This window comes from Emydura macquarii, unplaced genomic scaffold, assembly GCF_026122565.2.
Source record: "Emydura macquarii macquarii isolate MOO-44397 ecotype Brisbane River unplaced genomic scaffold, CSIRO-AGI_Emac_v2 contig_2994, whole genome shotgun sequence".
Taxonomy (NCBI): domain Eukaryota; kingdom Metazoa; phylum Chordata; order Testudines; family Chelidae; genus Emydura; species Emydura macquarii.
Genome location: NW_027133131.1, coordinates 2,120,550 through 2,144,547, shown reverse-complemented (window position 1 = coordinate 2,144,547; position 23,998 = coordinate 2,120,550). Strand labels below are relative to the sequence as shown.

At 56.1% G+C, this 23,998-nt stretch overlaps 1 protein-coding gene across 1 annotated transcript in view; it reads left to right on the top strand.

Annotated features, from left to right (window-relative positions):
- The first annotated feature begins 1,432 nt into the window (after positions 1 to 1,432).
- ANKRD52 (ankyrin repeat domain 52) overlaps positions 1,433 to 23,998 on the top strand; it is a 33,338-nt gene continuing 10,772 nt past the window's right edge. Inside the window, exons 1-17 of the mRNA XM_067529626.1 lie at positions 1,433 to 1,503; positions 5,200 to 5,283; positions 8,186 to 8,264; positions 10,041 to 10,111; positions 13,289 to 13,489; positions 14,359 to 14,446; positions 15,080 to 15,222; positions 15,855 to 16,067; positions 16,242 to 16,320; positions 17,148 to 17,262; positions 18,232 to 18,314; positions 18,433 to 18,550; positions 19,672 to 19,740; positions 20,226 to 20,366; positions 20,996 to 21,073; positions 21,525 to 21,636; positions 22,520 to 22,591. Coding sequence (XP_067385727.1) covers positions 1,477 to 1,503; positions 5,200 to 5,283; positions 8,186 to 8,264; positions 10,041 to 10,111; positions 13,289 to 13,489; positions 14,359 to 14,446; positions 15,080 to 15,222; positions 15,855 to 16,067; positions 16,242 to 16,320; positions 17,148 to 17,262; positions 18,232 to 18,314; positions 18,433 to 18,550; positions 19,672 to 19,740; positions 20,226 to 20,366; positions 20,996 to 21,073; positions 21,525 to 21,636; positions 22,520 to 22,591 — 1,773 coding nt within the window. The 5' untranslated portion in view covers positions 1,433 to 1,476. The remainder of the gene's footprint in view (positions 1,504 to 5,199; positions 5,284 to 8,185; positions 8,265 to 10,040; positions 10,112 to 13,288; positions 13,490 to 14,358; positions 14,447 to 15,079; positions 15,223 to 15,854; positions 16,068 to 16,241; positions 16,321 to 17,147; positions 17,263 to 18,231; positions 18,315 to 18,432; positions 18,551 to 19,671; positions 19,741 to 20,225; positions 20,367 to 20,995; positions 21,074 to 21,524; positions 21,637 to 22,519; positions 22,592 to 23,998) is intronic.

The following is a 23,998-nucleotide window of genomic DNA, read 5'->3' as shown; positions in this document are numbered from 1 at the left end:
CCAGACCTGTGCATTAGGTAAAAAGGACCAACCTTCCCTCTCTGAGGCCTGGTCTACACTAGAAAATGTTACCGGCGTAGCTATGCTGGTTAGGAGCATGAAAAAAACCCTACCGCACCCCTAACTGGTATACCTGTGCTGGCAAAAGCTCTAGTGTAGACCCAGTCATAGCAGCAACCAAAAAATATTTGGTAAGTATTCCATTTCCATCCCATTCCGGGAACAGGTTGAAGAACTCTTTTGCCAGAATCAGCTGTGTCTCCCCAGGGAGGTTGCCAGTATAGCACTACCAGTATAGCTCTACCAGAAAACCCTTTCAAGTGTAGACAAGGCCTGACTGGCAGCTTGATCCAGATGATAAGACACTGTGCTAGGACTCAGGAGACCTGGATTCTGTTCCTGGCCCTATTAACCTGCTGTATGACCTTGTGCAAGATGCTTCATCTCTCCATTTCCCCTTCCATCCCTTATCTGCCTTGTCTAGACTCTTAATTCTTTGGAGCAGGGACTGTCTCTTACCATGGATTTGTACGGTAACTCGCACAATGAGATCTCAGCTGGGGCTTCCACGTCACAAAAGCAGAAGAGTCTGAGATCACCCTTGTACCAAACTGATTTGTTTATTCTGAATATTAAGTCCCACGTGGCGGCTCCTTGGATAGTGGGTGCTCTGGAATGGCAAAGAATGAATGTAACAACTCAACCAACTATTAATTCTTATTTATGACAGTGGCCAGATGGGCCACCAGCCCCTCACACTTGGAAGCCATCGCTAAATGGTGGTGGACAGTTCCCCACGGGTACCCTTGATTGACCGGATGCCTCACTTTTGGAGAGCAGCCAGGCCCCTGACCTCGCCCGCGGGTTGGCCTTGGTCTCTCGCTTTGCTCACCCCTCTCCGCCTGGCCCCGAGTCCGGTGGGGGTCAGTGGAACGGGCCCCGGGGAGAAGTGGCTGGCCCGGGGCCATGGCACAGTGCAGGAGGGTTCACGCATCCCGGGGCGAGCAGGTCACTAGGCCGGCCAGGGGCTCGGGGTGGCGGGGCCTGAACCCGGCCAGCAGGGAGTGGGGTGTCTCTTGGGGGTCTGCACCCCCCATTTCAGGGAGGGTCTCCATCAGGCCCAGGCACCCCCAGGCTCGGGGGGGGGACTTGGATCCCAGCCCTATTCGGGGAGCTCCAGGGGGCCCAGCCCCCCACCCCTCGGGGGATCCATGGGGCCAGGCCTGAGGGGGACCAGGGACTTCCCGTCGGGCCCGGCCGGCTCCTCCCCGCCCCGGGGGCTCCCCGGCAGGGGTCGCTGCGGCGGCCTCGCTCGCTCCCTCCCCGGCCGGTGCCCGCGGTAGGCGGGCTCAGTCCCCGCCCCGCCCCGGCCCCCGCCGCCGCCGCCGCCCGCCCGCCCGCCACCAGAGCCGGAGCCGCCGCGGCCGGAGCCGGAGCCTGATGCCGGGAGCTCGGCGCTGAGGGGGGGCCCCGGAAATGGGGATTCTCAGTATCACGGACCAGGTACCGGCGCCGCCCGCCCGCCCGCTCCCCTGCCCCGGCCCCGCCCGCTACGCGAGCCCGGGGATTTGCGGCCTAGTGCGGAGCCGCCCCTCGGGGCCCGGGAGCGGCCTGGCTCCTTCCCCCGCTCGCCTCCGGCCCAGCCGCCGAGCCCGGGGCAGCGGGGAGGGGGCCGGGCCGAGTCGGGCGCCGCCGCCGCCCTAAGGCCGGCCCCGGGCTCGGCGCTGCCTGTTTCCCGCCCGAGGAGATGGAGCCCAGCCCGGCCCAGCCCCCCCCCCCCCGCCTCTCCTCTGTGCCCCCCACCGCTGCCCCCCGTCCTTTATCCCTTCCCCCACCTGCCCCCCCCCGCCTTCCCCTGCTCCCCCCCCGCCCTCTTCGCACCCCGTCTCTTCCCCCTGGCCCCGCCCCACTTGGCCTGCTCGCAGCGTCGCCCCCCACATTGGGGCCCCTCCATCTCCTCGCTGTGCCTGCCCCCCATCTCCTTCCCTTCCCCAGCTGCCTTCGTTTATTCCCCCCTTTCCTCCCCCCGCACCCCTGGACAGGGTTTGAATCTCCCCATCTTTATTCTGTGCCTTTCTCCTACACCCCTGCCCCATCTCCTTTTCTGTTCCCCCCTCTTCTTTTTAGAGGGGGGTTGATTTGCCCCAGCCCCGGCGTGCACCCCGCTTTCACAAGAGAGGGGATGCTTCGCCTCCTGCCCTGGCTCTTGTACCTTGTCACTCTTCCCCCTGCTGTCCTATGCCCGGCCATTTCCCGGGTGTGATGAGGCTTTTCCCGTCTACCCTCATGTCACTGGTGGTCTGTGTGATTCTGCTTCTTTACCTACTGGGGGGGGGGGGTTTGCACCCCACTTTCCTTGGGCGAGTATGTGAGTCAATCCTGTTTGCACCCTACTTGACTTTTGACCGCCCCCCAAGTCAGCAGGGCTGACTGTTTGGTCTCTTTATGTACCCCCACTCCCGGGGTGTGAGGAAGAGTGGCTGTTCAGATCACCGTCCCCACATACAATTTCCCTGAAAGGGTCAGATTTCGCCCATCTCTGCTTCGGATGGGGTGTGAATTAAATCTCACCTTCCTAAGGAGCATGATTCTATTTGACCCTCCCTGTAGGGTATATACTTCACTTTCCTGCGGCAGAATGTATTGATACACAGTTGTTCTTTGCTTCTCCCTTCACCTGTCACCCCTATTGCTTCCCCGATGGTATCCAGCAGCTCCCTCTGTTCCTCCAAACACCCCACTTGCCCACAAAACATCTAATCTTTAGCCCCCTGATTTTACATGAGCCCTCTGTATTCATACCCTGACAGTAGCGATTGCTGAGATCCAGGCTGCTGACCCCTCCGTTGGTCCCTCGCTGTTGCAATATCACTAATACGCAGGGTGTTTAAAGCCTCACATGGCGGGGAGAGAAGCTGAAAGGGGAGTTGATCTAAGATTTAAATAGAACTTTTTTTTTTTTTTGGTAACCAAAACATTCAGCTTCCCTTGTGAATGGTGGGTGGGTGTGTCAGTCCTAGCATTGCCTGCAAACTCCACTGAAGTCCGTGCAGGGCATAATTATCGTCTATGAATCTTTTTTTTTTTAATGTCTGACGCTGGGTGCTGAGTCCGGTGCATTCCACGCGGATGACTCCCGCCTTTAGCTGCTTTAACGCATGTTTGGATGGAGGGGGAATCTGGAGTTAGCTGGGCAGCAGGGGCAGAAAGTCTGCCCGGGAAATGCCAGTTCAGGGTCCCCTGTGCTAAGCAGACAAGTCAGGATGAGCAGATTCTGTTGGTGCTCGTCTCCAGTGCCAGCGTGTGGGAGGCAGGGGAAGGCGAGGGCGAGGTGGAGTTGGTAGAGAGATCTCTCAGCTGCATCACCCCTGAAGCTGGCTGATTTGGTGCTCTACCTTGAGCAGTGGGTGGTGATCTGTTTTCAGTAGTGGCCGCGGTGCACTAGGTTCTGTACAGACCTAAAGGCAGCCATGGTCCCTGCCCCAAAGAGCTCCCAGTATAAACGACAAAGAGAGCAGTCTAGGTCTGTGTGATGGGAAATACGCAGCTGGGTTCTGTCGCTACTGCAGAGTGGCGCAGTGTAGCTCACCCTCTATAACCGAACCTGCACCAGGTTCCCAGGAAGGTGTGTTACTCCTGTGCCATCAAAACCAAAGATACCAGTCGGGAATCTGACTTTCCCTGCGGTCAGTCTTCCAGGATACCGCTCCTATTAACTGTGTGGTCTCAGCATTGGGAGGAGGGTGCGTATGGGGTGAGAAGGTGGATTATAGGGTGACGTAAGGGACCGGCCTAGAGTCTGTGGCGTGCATAGCAAATGCTTGTCTATAAAGATCCATTTTAGGCCAATAGGAAGTTCAGCCGGCGCAGTTGTCGCCATTTTCTGGCTATAGGCAAATCTTACAGCAACACGAGTTAGAGCCAGAAGTACTGACGGGAGAGGTGAAGAGGGATGGGCTGTTACCGTGCAGCATGGGATTTGAGAGGACAGAACTACTCTAAGCCGCGTTTACTCTCTCAGAACTGGAGAGACGCCTTACATTGGATCTGGTTCAGGGCCTGCCCCTCTGAGTGGAGGGGCTTTAGCAATGCCCCCCGAGATCTAGCTTTCCTGAGTATTTGTTTGTCGGATGCTTCATTCTGCGGGGAGTGGGTGGCTCAGGGGACTTGGCAGAGGGATGCAGCGTCTTTCCCCTCTAAGGCACTTGTTCAAATTCAGGCTGGGTGAGAAATGTCGGACTCGCCAGACCGGATCAGACAACTGTCACGCATCTAGCCAGTGGCATCTGTCTCAGCCAGTGGCCAGCACCAGATGCTTCAGAGGAAGTTGCAAGAAGCCCTGGGGAAGGCAGATGTGGGATAATCTACCCCTTATGAAGGTCTCATCCCAATAATTAGAGAGTGGTTTAAGTCAGGAAGCATGAAGGTTTATATCCCTTCCTAAACATGGCTTGTTGGCATTCTAGACTATTCTTGTTCTCCACATAAACAGCCTATCCCTCTTTGAGTCTTGCAACGCTTTTGGCCTCCACCGCTGAGCAATCAAAAGTCGTTGCCAGCTGTTGAGTGTGGGGGGCCCCTGTGTGAAATGGTTTGGGTCTCGGTCCAGTTCCCGGTGGGCAAGCGTCCATATCAGGAAAACCACCACAAGTGGCAGCAGTTAGCCCTCATGCTGGCAGAGAAGCTAAGGGGATAGAGGGTTTGATCCTATTCCCCCTGATATCTGGCCAGGATCAGGGCCTGAATGGGTCCCCCTTGACCTCCCCAGATGTAGTCTTTCCAGGCCTGTTGGTGGGTGGAAAACTTGTATGCTGCTGTTCATCTTGTGGCTTTATTCCCTAGGGTGGATAACCTGGCAATTTTCACCAACACTCACTTCGTTTAAGTTTTTTAATCCTTGCAGAAGCAGCGTTTCTTTTAATAAAATAAAAAAAACAAACAAACAAACCCAGAAATTGACTTGTATAAATATTAAAAGCCTTCAGCTGCAAGGAGTGGGGGAGAACTCCTGTCCGAGGTCTCCACAGCTGCAGCTCACTAGCATGGCTCAGTAGATTTTGTTGCTGTAAAAGCGTGGGATGGCTAACTTGTCCGGCTGGTCTCGGGGCGCATGGAATGATGAGGCCAGCCATCCTCCTCTTCTTGTCCTTGCACGTACGTTCTACCTGCTTCACAGCTGGATTGTCTTTCTCTTTGCAGCCTCCTCTGGTCCAAGCCATCTTCAACCGTGATATAGAGGAGGTGCGGTCGTTGCTGAACCAGAAGGAGAATATCAATATATTGGTGAGTGAGGGAGCAGCAGCTGCCTGGCCTATCTTGGCACTTTGACGCTGCTGTCTTAAATTGAACTGTCCTCCTTCGTTTTACCTCTGAAATATGCTTGTGTAGCCAGAGCAGATAGAACTGAGCTGCTGTGCTCTGGTAAGCAGGCGAGAATCTCTTCTGCAACGTGATCTAGTGGTTAGAGTAGGTGACTTGGAGGCAAGGCTCCTGAGTTCTGTTCCTGGGTTTGCCATTGACTTGCTTTAAAAATCTGGGCCTTTGTCTCTTGCCTCAATCTCCCCATCTATAAAATGAGGGTAATGGTACCTTCCTAACTCACGGGGGGCCCATGAGACTTACCTACTGTTCATAAAGCGTTCCGATAGTGCCAAGTCTTGTTGGTTTTCCGCTCTTCATTCGAAGGTTGCAGGTGAGTGGAAGGACAGTTAGCTGGGACCACCGCACACCTTGCTCTCCTTTGGAACAGAGGGCTGACATAGTCTGATGCGAGCATGGCTGAGCTGTCTGTGCTGAGTGTGGTCTGCTTGGTGGAGGAGAGCTAACTTCCCAAGTAACCCAGACACACGTTCGCTGCCCCTCTTTTAAATTTGGCTGTGGAGTGCGCACAAGTGGGATGGGGACGGCACAAATGCAGCCTAAGGGGCACTACGAGGCGGCTGCTCTCACCTTGGATAAGGAGGTGCGGCTCGCCGGGCCCAGGATGCTGTGGTCCACATTGAAGTTTTGGGGGGGTTGGCCCTGGGGATGAAGATGACACGTTGAATGTTGTAGCCTGCAATCTTCAGACCACGCCCCTGTGCTCAGGATGGATCTCCTGCCAGTCAGATGCATCCCTCTAGCTCCTGGTAAAGCTCATTTTGGGTGCCTGCTTTCGAGGCCTCCTTTGTTGATTGACACATGAGGCAGCTTGAATAACCAGCTCCGAGGAAGAGGAGTGTAAAATCCACATGCAAATGTTCCAGTCAGACTTGGATGCAAACGCTCCCTTAATCTGTTTTACAAGCTTCCTGCCAACGAATCCGTGGCAGGTGTCTGGCTGAGAGAGGGCTCTCCTCCTCCACCTCAAGCCAGGAAACCCCTGCGACCATCTAGTCTGGCCTCCCGAGGAACACAGGCCAGATAACTGTCCCGAAATGCTTTCTGTTTGAACTAGAGCAGATCTTTTAGAAGCACATCCAGTCTTGATGTAAAAACTCCCGCTCCTGGAGAATCCGCCATGACCCTTAGTAAATCATTCCAGTGATGACCCTCACTGTTTAAAAAAAAAAAAAAAGCCAAACAAACCTGACTGTGTCAGCCTAGGAGCCTGTCACCGTGTGTGGCACTGTTGGATTGGCTCTGGGTCAGGGGTTCGTTGTTCTAGGCCCATGTCATGGGTTCTGTGTAAGAAGTGCCTTACTCTGGTTCAGCATCTTATTCTCGTACAGGTTGCAGAGCGTTAATTCGGTCTTCGTTGTGTGCTGCTCCCAGCTGTGCTGGGGTCTGGTGTTTTCTTCTGCATGCTCTTGGCCCTTGCAACTAATGCATCAGTCTCCTGCTGTCCACGCTGCAGCATGCACAAGGTTAGCCCCGCTGCGTACCCTAACTGCATCGTGCACGTGGGCAGCATGGGTCTGGGTTAAGCATCCCAGACTCTGTGCTGACTCACTGATCTTTGTGCCAGCCACTGGGACTAGTGATTAGGTCGAATCTTAACGTGTTACCCAAAGGGATCATGAGAATTTGTTCCAGGGCTGCTTTGTTCAGGGATGTGATAACTTCATAGTCTCCTTTTCTTTAAGGAGAGTTGATCACGATCATCCTTTTTCTAAAACTCCTTTGCTCTCTTGCTGAAAATAGGGGAGAATGGTTAACACTGAACACGCATCTCTTCAGATGTGGATTTCACTTAGTGAATGAGATTGGTCAGTTTCACTTTCATTTTCTTGACACTCTTTTTACTTAAAAACCACAGCTTTTGTTAAATGCAACTCAAATGTGGGCTCTCAAACTCTTCCTGCGCCCCTCCAACCTTCCTCACGTTCGCCATTTGGCATTTGAGCTTGGCCTTTTCGGAGATTGAGCCAAATGCCTCAAGGCAAAGATTCCCAAGGACCCAGCACCAAGCCAAGAAAACTGATCTTGTCTAAAATGTGCTTTCTGCACCTTCATAGCCTCTCCCAGTCGTCTGGGCTTGGCGTGTTTTGGGAGCTGCTTGTAACACTCGAAGTTTTTATTGTTGTTGGCACTTGACACGCGGCGTAAAAACATAGAATGACATGGTGTGTGAAAGGCATCCGGAGCACTGGGAGAATGCCGCTTGGTGTTTTTATAAGCCTGTCATGCAGAGATCTCAAAGGGCTTTGCAAACATTCATTAAGTCTTGCAACCCTGCGCCCTAGATACCATCTCTGTTTAGGGAAGCTGGAGCACAGAGGAAGTGAAGTGACTTGCTCAAGGTCGCGGGACGAGTTAGTAACAGAGCTAGAAATTAGCCTCCTGAGAGTCCTGGCTCCCAGCCTCCTGCTCTAACCACTAGACCCCACTTGCTTCCCAGAACTGGGGATAGAATCCAGGACTCCTGGGTTAGCCCCTGCTCTAACCACTGAACTGTCAGACTGGGACTAGAACCCAGGACTCCTGGCTCTACCTGACACAAACCCATCAGTGCACTCTGGACTTTGAAGTGGGTTGGGGTGTGAAATGTGGCCTGTTGCTTCCCTGCGAGGCTGTCCGTTATTGCTGGTCCTAAGCAGACTCCTCCATCGTCTCAGACTTACCCAGATGTCTGCAGGGCAGGAAGCAACGGTTCGGTCTTTGGAGTGAGGGAAGCTGGATGGGGAAGGAGCTGTGTTCGCTGTGTGTGTGTGTCCCCTGCCTCCTTGGATAGTTGCATACAGCCTTTCCTTCTCTGCCTATCCAGGACCAAGAACGACGGACCCCACTGCATGCTGCTGCCTACTTAGGAGATGTCCCCATCCTTGAGCTCCTCATACTGTCAGGTAAGGCCTGCAGCTGTCTCTGCCCAGGACAACTGGCTGCATGGATGTGGCCCTCTTGTGGGTCTAACACAGAAGGGCTGCGGCTCAAGGGGGTGGAGGTACAAGGATTTTTCACCCACAGGAGAATTGGTGCTTGAGTCGCAAGGGACGTTGCATTTGTTGCTCTCGCCCAGATCCCAGGAGGAGGTTTGTGCAAATCTTAAAACAACCTGGAACTGGAATATTGGGGTTTAGCAGGCTACGGATTGGGATTGAGGGGCACCAGCAGAATTGAGGAGGAGCTGTGGATTGGGACTGAGGAGCAACGGCAGAACTGGGGAGAGCCCATGGCTGTAATAGTGTGTGGGGTAGGGGGAGCTGTGGGTCAGGATCAGGGGGCATCGGCAGAGTTCTGTGTGGGGAGCCCAGGGCTGGGATAGCAGAGGCTGTGGTTCAGGATTGAAGGGTATTGACAGAACTGGCTGGGGAGAAAGCCTCCAACTGCAGGAGTGGGGTGGAGCTGCAGATCAGGATCATTTGCCGGGTGTGGGATGAGGACCAGAGAATTTTGCTCAGCACTTGCCTGCAGCATATTTGGCTCTGACCCAAGATACCAACCCCTCCATTTTCCTCTGAAACAGCTCAAATCTGTGCTCAAGTTCTCTCTCCACACACCAGAGATGGGAGAAAAAAGGCCCCTAATCCGGCATTCATCCTGTCAGCAGTTTGCGGGTGGCATGGAAGAGCCCCCGGGCTGTGGTGATCCTAGATCAGCCCCGACAAGCAGAGATTTGGGGAAATCATTTCCCTAAGCCTCGCTCAATAGGACTCGCTGCTGGAAGACATGCAGTTCCAGCCACCAAACGTGAACTGCAGCTACACGTTTCACAGGCGTTCAGGGCGGGTCAGCACTACTCATTAAAGCCAGGGCAGTTGGGTTTGGATGGTCCTAGGCCGGCACAGACAGTCGTGAAAGCCTGCGCCGGTAGAGCCGGGATGACAAAAGCCAGGCCCGCAGACTCCTGCAGTGCGGCTGTGGTCTCCATCTGTACCACAGAGGCGCAACCTACAGATCCCAGTATGAAATGTGCCATCTTTGTCTGAGCGGCCTCCTTTTAGATCAAGATGAAGAACTGCCTTCTGGGACCAGTAGTCTTGTGGCCACTGAGATCAAGGTGGAGCAGTGCATGCTGGGACATGTAGTTTCTTCCACCTACCCATGTGTTGCATTCCCTCTGCTTCATGCCAGGGAGCTGCAGCCCTTGACAAGTTGCTAAGGCAGCTGGCATAGCGTATGACCCTTGCGCTGGAGGGCGTCTCGTAGCATCTAAACTCAGGTTAGATCTGTGCGTCGGTGGCACTGATACAGAACTGCAGGTGTGCTGCTGTAGCGCCATAGTGTAGATGTTTCCTACAGTGACAGAAAGGGTTCGCCGATGTAGCTAATCTTTCTCCCCGAGTGGCAGTAGCTAGGTCAACAGAAGATTTCTTCATCGACCTAGCTGTGTTTTCACTGGGGGTTCGATTGGCTTAACTAGCTGCCCAGGGGTATACATTTTTCACACCCCCGAACGCTGTTGCTATGTCGACCTCACTTTTACGTGTAGACCAGACCTAAAGTTCAATACATTTCCTTCTTGAACCGAGGAAATTGACGTGCTTTCTAACCAAGCAGATGCAGCAGTGGTTGTTTAGAAACAGTGATGGTGCCTTGGATGGACTGCCTGGCAGTCCTACACTCTGGCAGTGCCCCTCGCCCAGGTGTGTTCACCTCCCCCTTCTGCTCTGTCTCCCCAGGTGCTAACGTGAACGCGAAGGACACTGTTTGGCTAACCCCGCTGCACCGCGCTGCAGCTTCTCGCAATGAGGTAGGTGCCTTTGCGAGCCTCGTAGTAATGAAGAGGTCTGTCTCCATGTGGCTGTTTTGGGGGAACCATTTTCCTCCTCCTGCTCGCTGCCTGCCTGCTCTGCTTCCGGCTGAGAGCCCGAGGAGGTCAAGTGTGGGGTGGATGTTCTCCCTGGATGCAGCTGAAGAACCATCCAGACCCCATACAAATTTGAAAAATAGAAAACGGAACTTTGGGAAGGACACACAAGTGTCCCTTTGCTCCACCCCGAATACATCTGTTCTCCCTGCAATGCCTGACTTGTCAGGGCTTTGTCTAATCTAGTTTTAAAGGCATGGGGTGCACACCCCTTTCTTTTAGGAGATGCTACTGCAACCTAATAGCTCTCACTGGCAGGAAGCATTTCCTGATACTCGGCTTTCCCTGGGCTTAACTTGACTTTATTAATTGTAATAATACCCCTGGAGCCCCCTAGCCAGTTCCCCTCCCACGTGAGGCTTATACCTTTCAACTGTCTGCCAGTTTCACGTCCGCCCCCTCTCAGGGCTCAGTTTTGCAGTCCCCTCTGTGCATGTAAGTTTCTTTGCAGGCAGCGGCAGTTCTGCGTGCAGCAGGCCCGTGAGTCGGGCTCCCAATAATGTTGGTCAGCCAAGGTATGCCTAGTAAAATCTTTCCTCATTTGCAGCTCTCTGCATCAGTTTCCAGCGTGTTCCTGTGACAACGATAAAGGTCCGGCACAGTCTCCTCCCCCTCCCCCACTCGGCCACTGTTCGTGGATGAATAGCATGGAACCTGCCAGTGTGCATAGCACAGAAGGATGGCAGCTGATGTAATGGGCAGGTTATAGTCCAGCAGAACAGGCCATGCTATTCAGTGCCAAAAAAGGGGCTATTGTACCAGGGGACTGCTCCCTGGCACCCCACTTCCTAGCTCCTGATGGGAGTTTCTCTTGTATGCCAGGAATAGCAGTTAGGTGTCTAAGTACTTTCTTCTTCCTCCGTGCCCCGTCGTTTCTGCAGTTCTGTGAGCAAGTCTTGTAGAGCGTTCGCCTTCCCCACTCAAACGTCCCCTGCGAAACTTAGGCGAAGATTTTAAAACTTGGAACTGAAACATTGTGAAATGGCCGCTTTATTCTCCGTTCCTTTCGGTGCTGGTCCCCAAGAGATCTGTGCCCTGAGAGAAACATCAGAGCTGCTTCCTCCTTCATTGCTAGCCAGTTTGGTCCAGTTCTGCGCAGAGATGCTATGAAGTGGGGGTTTTGTTTTGGTCACAGGGTCGTGATGTTGCTGGCAGAGGTTGGTTAAGTGACTAAACAGATGTATGGACGGCTTGAGAGAGAGTGGAGTCTTGTGGCTGGAGCAGGGGACTGGCAAGCTAAACACTGTTACTGATTTGCTACCTGAACTTGAATGAGTTGCATTGTCCCTCTATCTTCTTGGCTTGGCTGTGCTTGGAATAGGAGTAATAACCAGCCTGCCTTTTGGGGGCTTTGCGGGGTCCGTTGTTGGCAAAGCCCTGTGAGATCTGCTTGAAAGAGGCCAAGCTCCATGGCAGAGGGCTCTGTGGGCAGCGGTCGAATTCCTGCTTAATCGTATTAGAAATGGGGGGCGGGGGGGTGGATTCTCAAATGCACTAAAGGCATTTCGGCACACAAATCCCACTGACCCTCTATGGAACGTGAGCGTCTAAATCCCTTAGGTGCTTTCAAAGATCTCCCCCATGGAATCTGTTCCAGTGACGGGGATATTTCCAAGCCGGCAATCACAACCCTGTTCTGGATCCTGGGGGCTGCTGCGATGCGCTGTGAGAGGATGCGGGAGTCGCTCTTGTCCCCAGCATCTCTTCACTGGAGTGTCTCGCTCTTGGCTCTCAATTGGGCCACTTGGAAAGGGCCTTTCTGCCCTGGACACCTGTGCTGCCTGGAACGAAGGAATCCTCCTGGGAAAGCGCTGAACTTCTTTGTTCTCCCTTGTGCCATTGCTCTTCTCTGCTACCCCCACGGCTTCAGGCCATTTCCAACAGCTGAGAAGCACCATTTTCCCAGCAGGCAGCTTCCAAGCAAAGTCACTTCCCTGGCCTTCGTTCTCTTCCTCTCCCCGCACACGCTTCGGAAGTGTTGCATTCCTCTCGGCCTGCTCAGGATCAGATGGCATAGGGGGTTCTGGTGCTTTATCCTCGGAAATGGGAGGTGGGGGGAAGTGATGATAAAATGTAGGTCAGTGGGTCATGTGGGCCTCCTGAGATCCTCACACCTCATCAGTCACTGGTGAATGCTCATTAACTGCAAGACCACATGGCTCAGTGCCATTCCTCTCCCCGCTGAGATCCCAGGGGGTTTCGGGCCGGGGAAGGTGTCAGATCAATGGCCTCCTGGCTGAGGACCTCTCTTTATCCTTGGAAGATCCTTGGATCTGCCCACACCCCCGCCCAAGGAAGTGTGGGATCTTGGGTTTCAGCAGTGATGGCACGTGGCCTTGTCTAGGTTTCAGTGGTTTTAAAGAAGAAAAAGGGCTCAGAGAAATGAAGGACTAATATGAGAACCGTTAGCTAGAGCCTGGGACGGCTCCCACTGCCCCAGACATCTCTGCCGGCTAGCATCCCGGTCCTGAAGGGCGAAGCTGGATTCAGCTGTTCCAGTCCTAGGCTGCTTCTGGGCGGGCGCAGTCAGGCTGAATGATCAGGACAGGTTTTTGGAGGTGTGGGTAGAATTCCCCAGGAAACGCGAGCAAGCCGATGAAAGGCTGCTCAGCTGCACTGCCCAGCTAAGCTAGGAAACGGGTGTGTTTAACACGTGATAACCAACATGTTAAAATCCTCGTGGCGACGGGGCAGGCCGGGTAATGCGTGGTAAGGCTGCGTCTCAGCAGGGCGGCATTGAAAGCGGAAGAAGATGGGAAGGGGCTGCCCAAATTGGCAGCTGCGGTGATGAGTGTGGTGTGCAAAACTGACCAAATTGCAGCCTTCACACACCAGTGGCCCACCCGGCAGCTGTGATCCGGTTGAAGCATTGCATGCTGGGTGTTGTAGGCCCAGGTGGGCAGGGTAATCAGACTCGTTGCAGGTAATGAACCTGCCCCTTCACCCCGGCTGCTTGGTTTAATTTCAAGACTTCTTGACCGAACAGTGCAGATTAGCTCCCGGAGGCTTTGTCTGCCCGCTCTGGCGTGGGGTACAGCCATCCTCTCTCTCTCCTGGCAGAAGGCACTTACCCTCCTCCTGAAGCACTCGGCGGACGTCAACGCCCGTGATAAGTACTGGCAAACGCCGCTGCATGTCGCCGCTGCCAACAGGGCCACCAAATGCGCCGAGGCCATCATCCCACTGCTGAGCAGCGTCAATGTGGCGGATCGCACAGGCCGCACGGCGCTACACCACGCCGTGCACAGCGGCCACATAGAGGTGAGTGACGCGCTGGAGAATCACTCCTGGCTTGCCTGCGCGTGTTCCTCTTTCTGCTTGCCGGGAGGGGCGGGGGTGTGGGCAGAGGGCCTGGGTGGAGGAGTAGGTCTGGACTTGGGGGTTCTCAGTCTGGCTCTGTGGCCTTAGCATTTCGGCTTCCCCGTCTGTGAAATGAGCATGATCTCTTAGGGAGAGAAACGGCGTGGGAAGGGTGATGTGACTGACGGGGTCTGGACGCTGGCCACGTTGCTTTGGTGGTGGTTTGTCTGCAGCTGTCTGTCCATCTTTTGGCTTGTGAGCTCTTTGGAGAAGGGACCGTATTCCACGCCGTGCGTGCAGTGCCTGGTGCAGTGGGGCCCTGCAGCTGATTAGCGCTTTGGCATGCTACCAGGCTGCAAATGGGGGAGCCGTGAAGCATGCTGAGCTGCTGGCTGGAGGCAGGGGAAGCGCCGCAGCCCTTAGGTGTATGTGCAGGATCCTCAGCCGGGGCAATGATAAACTGAGGGTTGGCGGGGGAAGAAATCAAATTTCCTGCCCTCTGAACCCCTCCATCATGCCAGACCACCTCTCTGAAGAGAGCCTTCTCTGGTATGACTAGCCTCCTCTGGCCTCTTCCCCAGCTGGGCACGTCCGCGAGCCGGGCTGGGGCTGCTGTTAGTCCTAGGAAACCTTCGTATTGCGGCAATGCCGAGTGGCCAGATGGGCCCCACCGCGCTAGGTGCTGCACAAACATACAGAGCTTGCAGAGAGTAACTGTCCCGCGCCGCAGAAAGCTCGAGGCTCCTGTGTGTGCTGTGGGGGGAGGTTGGCATAATTAAGTGGGAGCCGTTCCTCTGACTGCTTTCTCTCTCCTCCCCACTCGCCTCCAGATGGTGAACTTGCTCTTAAACAAGGGGGCCAGCCTGTGCCCATGTGACAAGAAGGAGCGTCAGCCTATCCACTGGTCAGCCTTCTTAGGTACGTCTCCCTGGGGGCTTGCCTGCCTGTCCCTTTGTCCATGTGCTCTGTTCTGATACAGGTTCTTCCCAGTTCCCCTGCGTCCCTTTTCGGGACCCTCCTGCACGTACAGCCGAGGGCTCTGTGTGAAAGAGGGAGTGTCCCAGCGGGGGGCGGACGGGGGGTGTCTCCCTTTCCCCCAGAGGCACCGGTTCTGTGCACAGTTCCCCAAAACTGTCCCTCCTGCAGCTGTGAGCTCTTGGGGTGTCATTCAGCCCCTGGGCTGGCGTATGCCTGTCTGACTCCCGTGAGACTGTTCATTCAGCAGTCGGGCGCCAGTTCTCTAGTGTCCCGGGTCTGGGTGTGTTCAGCGTCACATGGTTGACATGTTGGAGGAGAAAGGACGGATCCAGCTGAGATCTGGCAGGCAGGGTGGGGGGGAAGAGCCCTTTCCTGAGGTCTCCCCTCACCATGCGGCTGCAGGGGGGTGGAGGAGACACTGGACGCGGGAGGACGTGGCAGAGAGGGAGCGTGGCACCTTTCATACACAAAACCACGTTATGAAGGTGTGGGCCAGGCCACCCTGTTACAAGGGCCTGTTCAGTCATCCCGCTTGTGCCACCTTTCAGCTGCGTTCCTGTTTCCTTTGTGCAGGGCATTTGGAAGTTCTGAAGCTGCTGGTGGCCCGGGGAGCGGACGTGATGTGCAGGGATAAGAGGGGTTACACCTTGCTCCACACCGCAGCAGCCAGCGGCCAGATCGAGGTCGTGAAACACCTGCTGAGGCTGGGAGTCGAGGTGAGGCCCCCGGCGGCTTGACCAACGAATGTGGCCAATTTCAGTCCAGCCCACTGTGCGGGCCAGGCTCTGCTTGCTCTGCCGACTCTAAGGAAGGGGCTGGGTGCAGGTCGAGGCTGGGATCCGTGTGGCCGCTCGTGTTAGTACTCGGATGGGTGACCGCCAAGGAAATCCACGGGGCTGCTGGAAACTCTGTGGCTGCCCTGGGGGCAGTGAGTGGGCATTCTCACCACTGAGGCTGCACGTGAAGCTAGAAAGGGGAAACCGAGGCTCTGCTCACTTGTGCTGTTAAAGATCCGCAGGCACTTTTCCCAAGAGTTAGGAGAGTTGACGCCATTGTCCTGCCCAAATTCCCCCTGGAGTTAAGACCCGTTTGCACTTGTTTCTGCTGGATTTGGGATTTTTCTTCACCTCCTCTCCTAAACAGCTGGCGTGTGCTCCTGTTCCCTGTGCTTACATAAGAGGATCCCCAGGTCCCGATGGGAAGAGGGGGTGGGTGGGTGACTCCTCAGGCCTGAGGGGATCAGGGATTGATGCCACTGGGGCCTTCCCAGCGGGCTTTTCCCCATCTTTTCTTGGCCAATCCCAGCCTGAGACCCCCTGAGATCCTGTGGCTCTGTCCGTTCCCGCAGATCGACGAGCCCAATTCCTTCGGGAACACGGCACTTCACATGGCCTGTTACATGGGCCAGGACGCCGTGGCCAACGAGCTGGTCAACTGCGGCGCCAACGTCAACCAGCCCAACGAGAAGGGCTTCACCCCACTGCACTTTGCCGCCGTCTCCACTAACGGGGCCCTGTGCCTGGAGCTCCTCGTGAACAACGGCGCCGACGTCAACTTCCAGGTAGGCTGGCCGGGGCGGGAGAAGCGTGGGGGCAGCGGGGAGGGAGAGCCGCGTTCGGAACCTGAACACAAGGGATCTTCGCGAGGCGGCAGGAATTGTCCCCCCTGGAGTGCAGAGCTTGGGAACAGTTTGTCAGCAGCTGACGAGTCCCCTCTTCTCTCCCCCTCTCTGCAGAGCAAGGAAGGCAAGAGCCCTTTGCACATGGCTGCCATCCACGGACGGTTCACGCGCTCTCAGATCCTCATACAGAATGGTAGGTGGCCCGCTCCTCCTCCCTCGCGCCGCACTCCGGCTCTCACCAGCAGGTGGCATCCCGGCCCTTTCTCTGTGTGTCAGTGCCTAGTAGCATTTGCCAGGGGAGTTGTGTGTCCTGCCGCCCCCAGAGCCAGCTCCGTTCCCCAGCCAGGCAACCGCGCCCCTCCCCGTTCCTTTCACTCCCAGGGGTCGCCCGCGGGGTGGTGAGAGGCAGAACGGGGAGAAGCGTGTTAGGGCTGGGCCTCAGATCTCCTGGAGCACAAGGCTGAAGTTCCAGCCCCACGGACGGTCAGAGCCAAAGACCTGTCAGCGCTGCTGGATCCTGCCCTGAGAGACAATCTTCCTCTGAGTCCAGGGACAGCCACTCCCAGGGCTGAGCTGGGGCGCTCCAGAGCGAAACGCAGGAGCGAGCTGAATAGCCCGGGCTGCCTCGCTGGGGCTGGGATAGATTCAGGTGCGGGGCAGAGCTGGGGGGGCGGAAGGGGCTGTAACACACGCATCAATGGATTGCAGTAGCAGTTACCATTGGGCTTTCTGCCGTGAGAATGGCAGGTGGCACCCTTTCGCGTGACGCTGGCCCTCCGTGGGTCGCTGTGTTCGGGGCGCGACGGAGGGAGCAGTTCTTGGGCTGTGAACGAGCTGCGTGTGCAGGGCCTCAGACAAGGCAGTGGGGACGGCCTGGGGCCTCTTAGAATAGCTGCTTGTCTCTTCCCCCTCCCCCGCCCCCGGGGATCCAAAGCACCATCCGGACTTATTGTGCTGGAGCGGCTGTGCTGGAAGCAGGGGCCAGAAACGACCCACCAAGCCTGTCGCCTTCTTTTCTAGGCAGCGAGATAGACTGTGCTGACAAATACGGCAATACCCCCCTCCATGTTGCTGCTAGATACGGCCACGAGCTGCTAATTAGTACTTTGATGACGAATGGTGCTGACACTGCAAGGTGAGGCGGCCTCCAAAACGAACCCCGTTCTCAGCTGGCTGTGAAGCCGTGGGAGGTGTGCTCCGGCAGCCAGTTAGGGAGCCGGCTCATCTGGTGGGAGGCAGGAAGGAGATTTTCCACCCAAAGCATAATTGGCGTGATGGATTCTGGGGTTTTTGCCTTTCTCTGAAGCGTCGGAGATTCTCCACTGCCGGAGACGGGACTGGTTAGACCAGCGCTCTCAGGCAGAGCAGAGGATCCTTCTTAGCTGCCGGCCGGTGGCTCTTGCTCACGTGCCCAGGGTCAAACCGATCACCAGATTTGGGGCCGGGGAGGGATTTGTCCCCAGGTCAGATTGGCAGGGACCTTGGGGTGTTTTCGCCTTCCTCTGCAGCATGGCGCCCGGCTTGCCTGCTGGATTATCTGGGCACGGCTTCCCTACAGGCCGGGGGTGTTGGTGGCACTTTGTGCCACAGGCAGAGAGCTGGAGACACTGAGGACTGAAATGTTTTGATCTAACTATAGCTGTTGGGCTTGATGTAGGGTGATCTGGGTACAACTGAACCGCCCAGACTAGCTCATCCCATGGCCCCTCCTAGCCTGAGCTTCTGCTGCTGTGTGGAAGGAGATTTACTGAGGGTAGGAAGGGCTGATGGGGGAGAGCCTGTAGGCGGGCGTGGGGCAGGATTCCTTCTCCGTGCGTGTTGTGCTCCTGGCCATGGTCACTGTCAGGAGACGCCCCACGGCAGGGTGACCGAAGGAAGGACTGTCCACTAGCCGGGGCTAGGGTTTCAGTGAGGCAGAGAGACTCATAGACTCTAAGGTCAGAAGGGACCATTGTGATGATCTAGTCTGACGTCCTGCACAACGCAGGCCACAGAACTGCACCCACCCACTCCTATAACAGACCCTGACCTAGGACTGAGTTAAGAGTCCTCAAACCGTGGTCTCAAATCTTCCTCTCCTGATCGGCCCTTTCTCTGTCGGCAGGCGTGGGATCCACGACATGTTCCCTCTGCACTTAGCTGTTCTCTTTGGATTTTCAGACTGTTGTCGTAAGCTACTTTCCTCAGGTGAGCCGAGTGACCTCCCTGCCTGCCGCAGCGGCTCTGGGCTGGGGGTGGTGTGGGGAGGGGCTGCCAGGTCCTCGCCTGACCTCTCTGTGCCCTTGCGTCTCCTCCGGCCCCGCAGGTCAGCTGTACAGCATCGTCTCCTCGCTGAGCAACGAGCACGTGCTGTCCGCGGGTTTTGATATCAACACGCCTGACAACCTTGGGAGGACGTGCCTCCATGCTGCTGCTTCCGGAGGGTGAGTCCCAGCCCGGGCATTGCAGGGCATCGCTCTGGGCTTGGTCAGCTCTCTAGGGGGAGGCGACTGCAGCTGCTTTCACCCTGTCACAGGGACATGATCAAGTTCAGCCTGCCTCCCCCGCCGCATACCACAGTGCATCGCACAGGCAGCGTGCTCTAGTGGTCAGGACACGATTGGGCGGCCGCTCGTCTGGGTTCTGTTCCCAGCTCTGCATGGGAAATGGGGGCTCGGGCCTATAGCAGGGCCTGGGAGTCAAGTCATTTGATTCCAGGGTCTGCTGTGACCACGCTGTGGCTCTGGGCAGGTCACTTACCTTTGTTCCTCAGTTTCCCCATGTTTAAAATGCTGCCCTGCCTCCCGGGGGATGTTGTAAGGGGAATCAGGCCACGTTTGCGAGCTGTCTGAAGGGTCAGCGAGTCGTGTGAATGCGAAGTGTTCGAACGAATGAATTGTATTGCCTCGGTGCGTTTACTTTGCACGGCCCCCTCCAGGTCAATTGAATGCCCTTGCAGAGCGATAGCCTGGAGCTGCAGAATTAGCTCCAGGATAACGCGCAGCACTGCAGAGCATGTTGCACAGCTCTCCTCGGGCAGTGCAGCGTCCTTACTCCCATGGTACAGTGGGGACCGAGAGGCTGATGGGGAGCAGTGGTTTTCCCTCGCTCGATCAGCAAGTCAGTGGCCAAGCAGGGAATTAGTCGTAAATCCTGTTGGTTGCATGAAACCCAGTGTCTAGACTGGATTGTGCTAATGGCCGGGGTTGAGCTTTATTACACCTCCCTGCCTAGCTGTAATACCTAGATCCAGTTCCCAAGAGTTGCAGAGGAGCAGGAAGAGAGAAACTGAGGCACAAGCACGTTCCGCTGAGAGTCGCTAGAAATGCATGTAGCCCCCAGCGCGATGGGTCGTCTAGGCACCGTGCCAGCGGTGACCATCAGGGCGTTCGATCGCGCTGTCTCGTCCTGCAAATGTGAAACTGGGCTGTGGGCCGACTCCGGCCACGTGTTTAGGCAGAGCAGTCGCAGAGGGGTGGCGTCGCTCGTAAGAGGGATGATGTTCAGGGTCTGTGTGGTTCGCCCCGGCCCGTGTCAGCGCGTTTCCCCTGTGTACCTTCTGCAGGAACGTTGAATGTCTTAATTTGCTGTTGAGCAGTGGTGCTGACTTGAGGAGGAGGGATAAATTTGGAAGGTAAGTACAGATTGCGGCACACCTGCCTGAAGGGCAGAGACAAGGGCAGAGAACGATTGCTCCCCCGGCTGGGGACGGTAGCTGGGCTGTAGGGGTAAACCCGTCTTTTGGATGAGCCCCCGGCCGGGCTGCGTCTGGGTGTGAAAATCTGCGGGCGTAGAGCTGCGGGCGCAGGGGGGGCTGAAAGAAGGTGGCTGCTGCGGTGTGAGTCCCGCAGTTCCCACTGCAGGAGGTGGGTGAAGGCTGAGCGGGAGGTCCGCGCAGAGCAGAAATCAGCCGCCTCCGTGCCCCCTCCTCCCCCCATGGCAGCCCAGCTCCGCTCCTCAAAGAGGCGCTGCTGACCCCAGCGTTTCATTAACCAGGGGAGCCGTTTGGCATGTTGTTTGGGTCTGGCTGCTGCATGGCGGCAGCTGGCTCTGCGTGGAGGCAGCTCTCCTGGGGTTTACTGCCAGTCCTCACCCCCGTTTTTCTTCCCTCCTCCCAAGGACTCCATTGCACTACGCAGCCGCCAATGGCAGCTATCAGTGTACAGTGACGCTGGTCACTGCCGGAGCCAGTATTAACGAGACGGACGGTAAAGGCTGCACTCCCTTACATTATGCTGCTGCTTCGGACACGTACAGGAGGTACCCAGCATCAGCTCCCTGCTGTCCTATCACAGAGCAGGTCCCTACCCAAGTGCTCCGTGGTGCTTCCTGGGTGGAAGGATATGCTGCAGTTCCCTGGCGCCTGCCAGCTGGCGGGAGGTGGTGCCCGAGGGTTTGTAAAGAGGAGCGGAGTTACAGGACGTGTAAAGGGAAGGAAGGCTAGCCCAGCACCTAACTCCGGACTCCTGGTGTGTGCTCCCAGCTCTGGTACTGTCGGATGCTGGGCAAGTCGCTTCCCCCCGGGCTTGTTTTCCCCTCTGTGAAATAAGAATTACCTCTGAGTGTGAGGCTTAATTAAGGTTTGCACAGCTCTTGGTCCTAAGACGGTAGAAACAAATTGCTGATAAAGAACAAAGCCCCCTGCTTAGCCTGCTGGGCCAGCGTTGTGCCGAACGCCCCTGCTCAGAGGCTGCGGGGAGTGCACAAAGAAACCGAGGTTCACCCTGGCACAGCGGGGGGAGGGGGCGGCAGCGAGCCTGTTCCAGAACTGTGCAGCGGCGGTTGCTGATGGGAGTGGGTCTGGCCCTGGCTTTCCAAGAGCGGAGAGGGTCTGGGCATTTGTAAGCTTTGTCTCAGCCAGCTGACGCGGGTTTGCCATGATCTTTCAGAGCGGAGACTCATTCAGGAAACAGCCATGACACTGACGAGGAGCCGCTGAAGGAGTCCAGGCTGAAGGAGGCATTTTTGTGAGTGACCGATCTCAACCCCCTGCTGTGGGGTAAAGTTTGTCATTCGTCCCTTCTCCCCCTTTCCCCTGCAATCCCGTGGTCCTTGTAGAACCTCTTCACTGCCCCCTGCTCCCCGCTCTGAGCTGAGTGGCATGCACTGGGGGCGTCTCTATTTTGAACCCAGTGGGTGCTGGAGTTGCTGGTTTTTATTAAGGATTTGCCATTGGATCAAAACTGCCTTGAGGCAGATCCAGTCCTTGCCGGCTGGGCTACTGGTGCGTGGCCCTCTCCTGGCTTTAGGAGGAATTTCAAAGGCTGCGGGATGGGCCCTGGGCCTGTTTCACGCCCTGGGTGATGAGCAGTGTGGATCTGGCGTTTGCACAGAATCTGTTCTGGCCACTTGGAGCCGGTCCAGCGGGCGCGTCCGTGGGAACACGTGTCTGACCTCCTCTCATCGGGTTTGTTGCAGTTGTTTAGAGTTCTTACTGGATAATGGTGCCGACCCGTCTCTTCGGGACAAGCAGGGATACACCGCTGTCCACTATGCAGCTGCCTACGGCAACAGACAGAACCTCGAGCTGGTGAGCAGGCTGGGAGCAGGGGGCAATCGGAACTGCCTGGCGGCCTCTGTCCTGCAGGAGATTCGAATGAGGGGTCCTCCCAGGCAAATGTGGGGGTGTCGTTTCTGCTCAGCCACCCCAGCAGAATCTGGGAGCGAGGCAGAAAGGCTCCCTGGGAGTGGCTGGGGCTGAGTGCTGCAGCCGAAGGGCAGGTGCGGGCAGAGCTGGGATTATGGTGTAGGTTTAAAAACCGTTTGGGCTTCTAACCCCCGCTTCCTCCCCTCGGACCTGGCTGAGGAGGGGGAAGCCTGTGCTTGCAAATTCGCCAGTTCCCCAAAAAGGTGAGAGGGGGGCAAAGAGGAGACTTGGTGTCTGGTGAACAGAGATGTGCACAGGTCTCAGTTCAGCTCCCAGAAGACAAGGTGGTAAGCTCAGCCCAGGAGCCGGCAGCCAGCGAGTTCCTGGCGCTCAGCTGCAGTGGTGCGGGGAGTCTGAGAAAGCTCCTAGAAGCCGGCTCCCTTCCAGGGCACGTGGACGCCGTCTTACCGTTGTGAAGTGCGGGGAGGCCGTTTAAACACATGTCCTGAAGGAACACGTTTGGGGTGCACTAAAGGGGTGAGATGCATGGGGCAGGCACCCTGATGAAAGGAACCGGACTCAATTGTCCATGCCCTAGCTCCCAATCTCGTTAGCGAAAGCAGTGGAGCGTTCTAGCCCCATTAAAGGAATCTCCCTGTTCCGGGTTCCAGGCATGCCATTTGAGTGCAATCAGGCTCTGGTTTCCCGCATCCCAAACGCTCCCCACAGGAAGCTGCAGGCTGTTGATGATGCCAGCGGTGACCGTGGACCAGAAGGGGAGGCGCAGTGTGCTCGGAGGGGTTTACCCTGTCTTGTTTTGTTGCAGCTCCTGGAAATGTCTTTCAACTGCCTGGAGGATGTGGAAAGCACTGTTCCAGTCAGCCCTTTGCACTTAGCTGTAAGTCTGTCTGTTGTCGACCTTTGACCCACGGCCTGAGCTCAGGTGATCAGGAAAACACACATTTGTACCTTAGGCAGGGTTCAGATGGCTGCTGAGTTAGTGCTCATGAAACGAAAGCTCTTACTGCGAGTAGGAATAGGCAAAGAAACTTAAAAATTCTCTTCAGATTGGCTTGGGAGTGAGCCTGAAGGCTGGATGTGAGGCCAGTGGTGGTGGTAGTTAGCGTAAGACAACGTGAGGCCTGATAAAAGCCGGCATTAGTAAGTAACTTTGGGTTAGGAGGTCTGGCAATATATATCTTGTGCTAGGCGGTCTAGACTGTAGAGGTTTTCTTTAGCCAGACTGCTGAGTTGCACGGTACAGAGAACCGTCTGTCTCCGCAAATGCTTGTGCCGGTTGCTGGAGTCCCCGAGGTGGGGAGCAGGAATGGGAAATGCAGACAAGGGGCCAAGACTTAATCAAATATGGTCTCGGAAATAGGCGGGTGTAGAGAATTGGTGCCTAAAGCGAGAATCGAGCCCGACCCGTTGCGGGATGGCAGGGTGCTGACAGCCGTCACGCTTAACCTCGCTTTAAGGAGAACCCACAGTGGATGTGGTGCTTAGTCTGCCGGCATCCTTCTCTTGTTTCCTCGTGCTGAGTGTGGTGGTGACACAACCCCACGTCCCTGGGGTCTCACCAATCATGCATTTTGCACCTCAAGTTAATCCGAAGGCTGCGCTGTCCTGACCTCACTGCTGAAGGACCACGGTTGGCCTTGCGTGCTGTGGGGCCAGGTGCACATTAGGTCTAGCCACGCTGCAGAGGGCCGGCCGTCTGCTCATGTGATGTGATGGCAGGCTCCTACGCAGTCGCTGCTCTCCCGTGCTGAAGCACAGAGATTGTGCGCTGTGCCGTGGGCAGTTGGGCAACGTCTCGCTTTCTTTAAGTGGGGCTAATTTTTCAAGGTTTCCTGTTTGTAATGATTTGGGGTTTCAGGCCAGAAGAGACGGTGAAATTATCTAGTGTGGCCAGAGAATTTCACCCCATTACCTCTGCGTTGAGCCCAATAATTCATGCTGGCAGGACGGATTCATTTCCCTCGTTTTAAAACTGGAATTGCCTATTTTGAATGAGTAACTTGCGACGTTTATACAGCAACGGTGGACGCCTTACTCGCAAGGAAAATAACCGCATCCTTCAGTGTATTGCAGCTGCCTGGCAGCCGTACCCTGCTGCGCCTGTCGCTGGCTGTAAGGAGGATGCATATGCAATCTGGGCAGCAGCAGGAGGACAATGGGGTAGTTTACATTGCGTGGGGGCATGGTCAGTGGCCGGCCGTGCCCGCTGGCTGATGGTATCCAAAGAGCTTTAGTTATGACGGGTAGAGAATCCGCACTGCCCCTTCCTCCTGGCCAGCCTTCG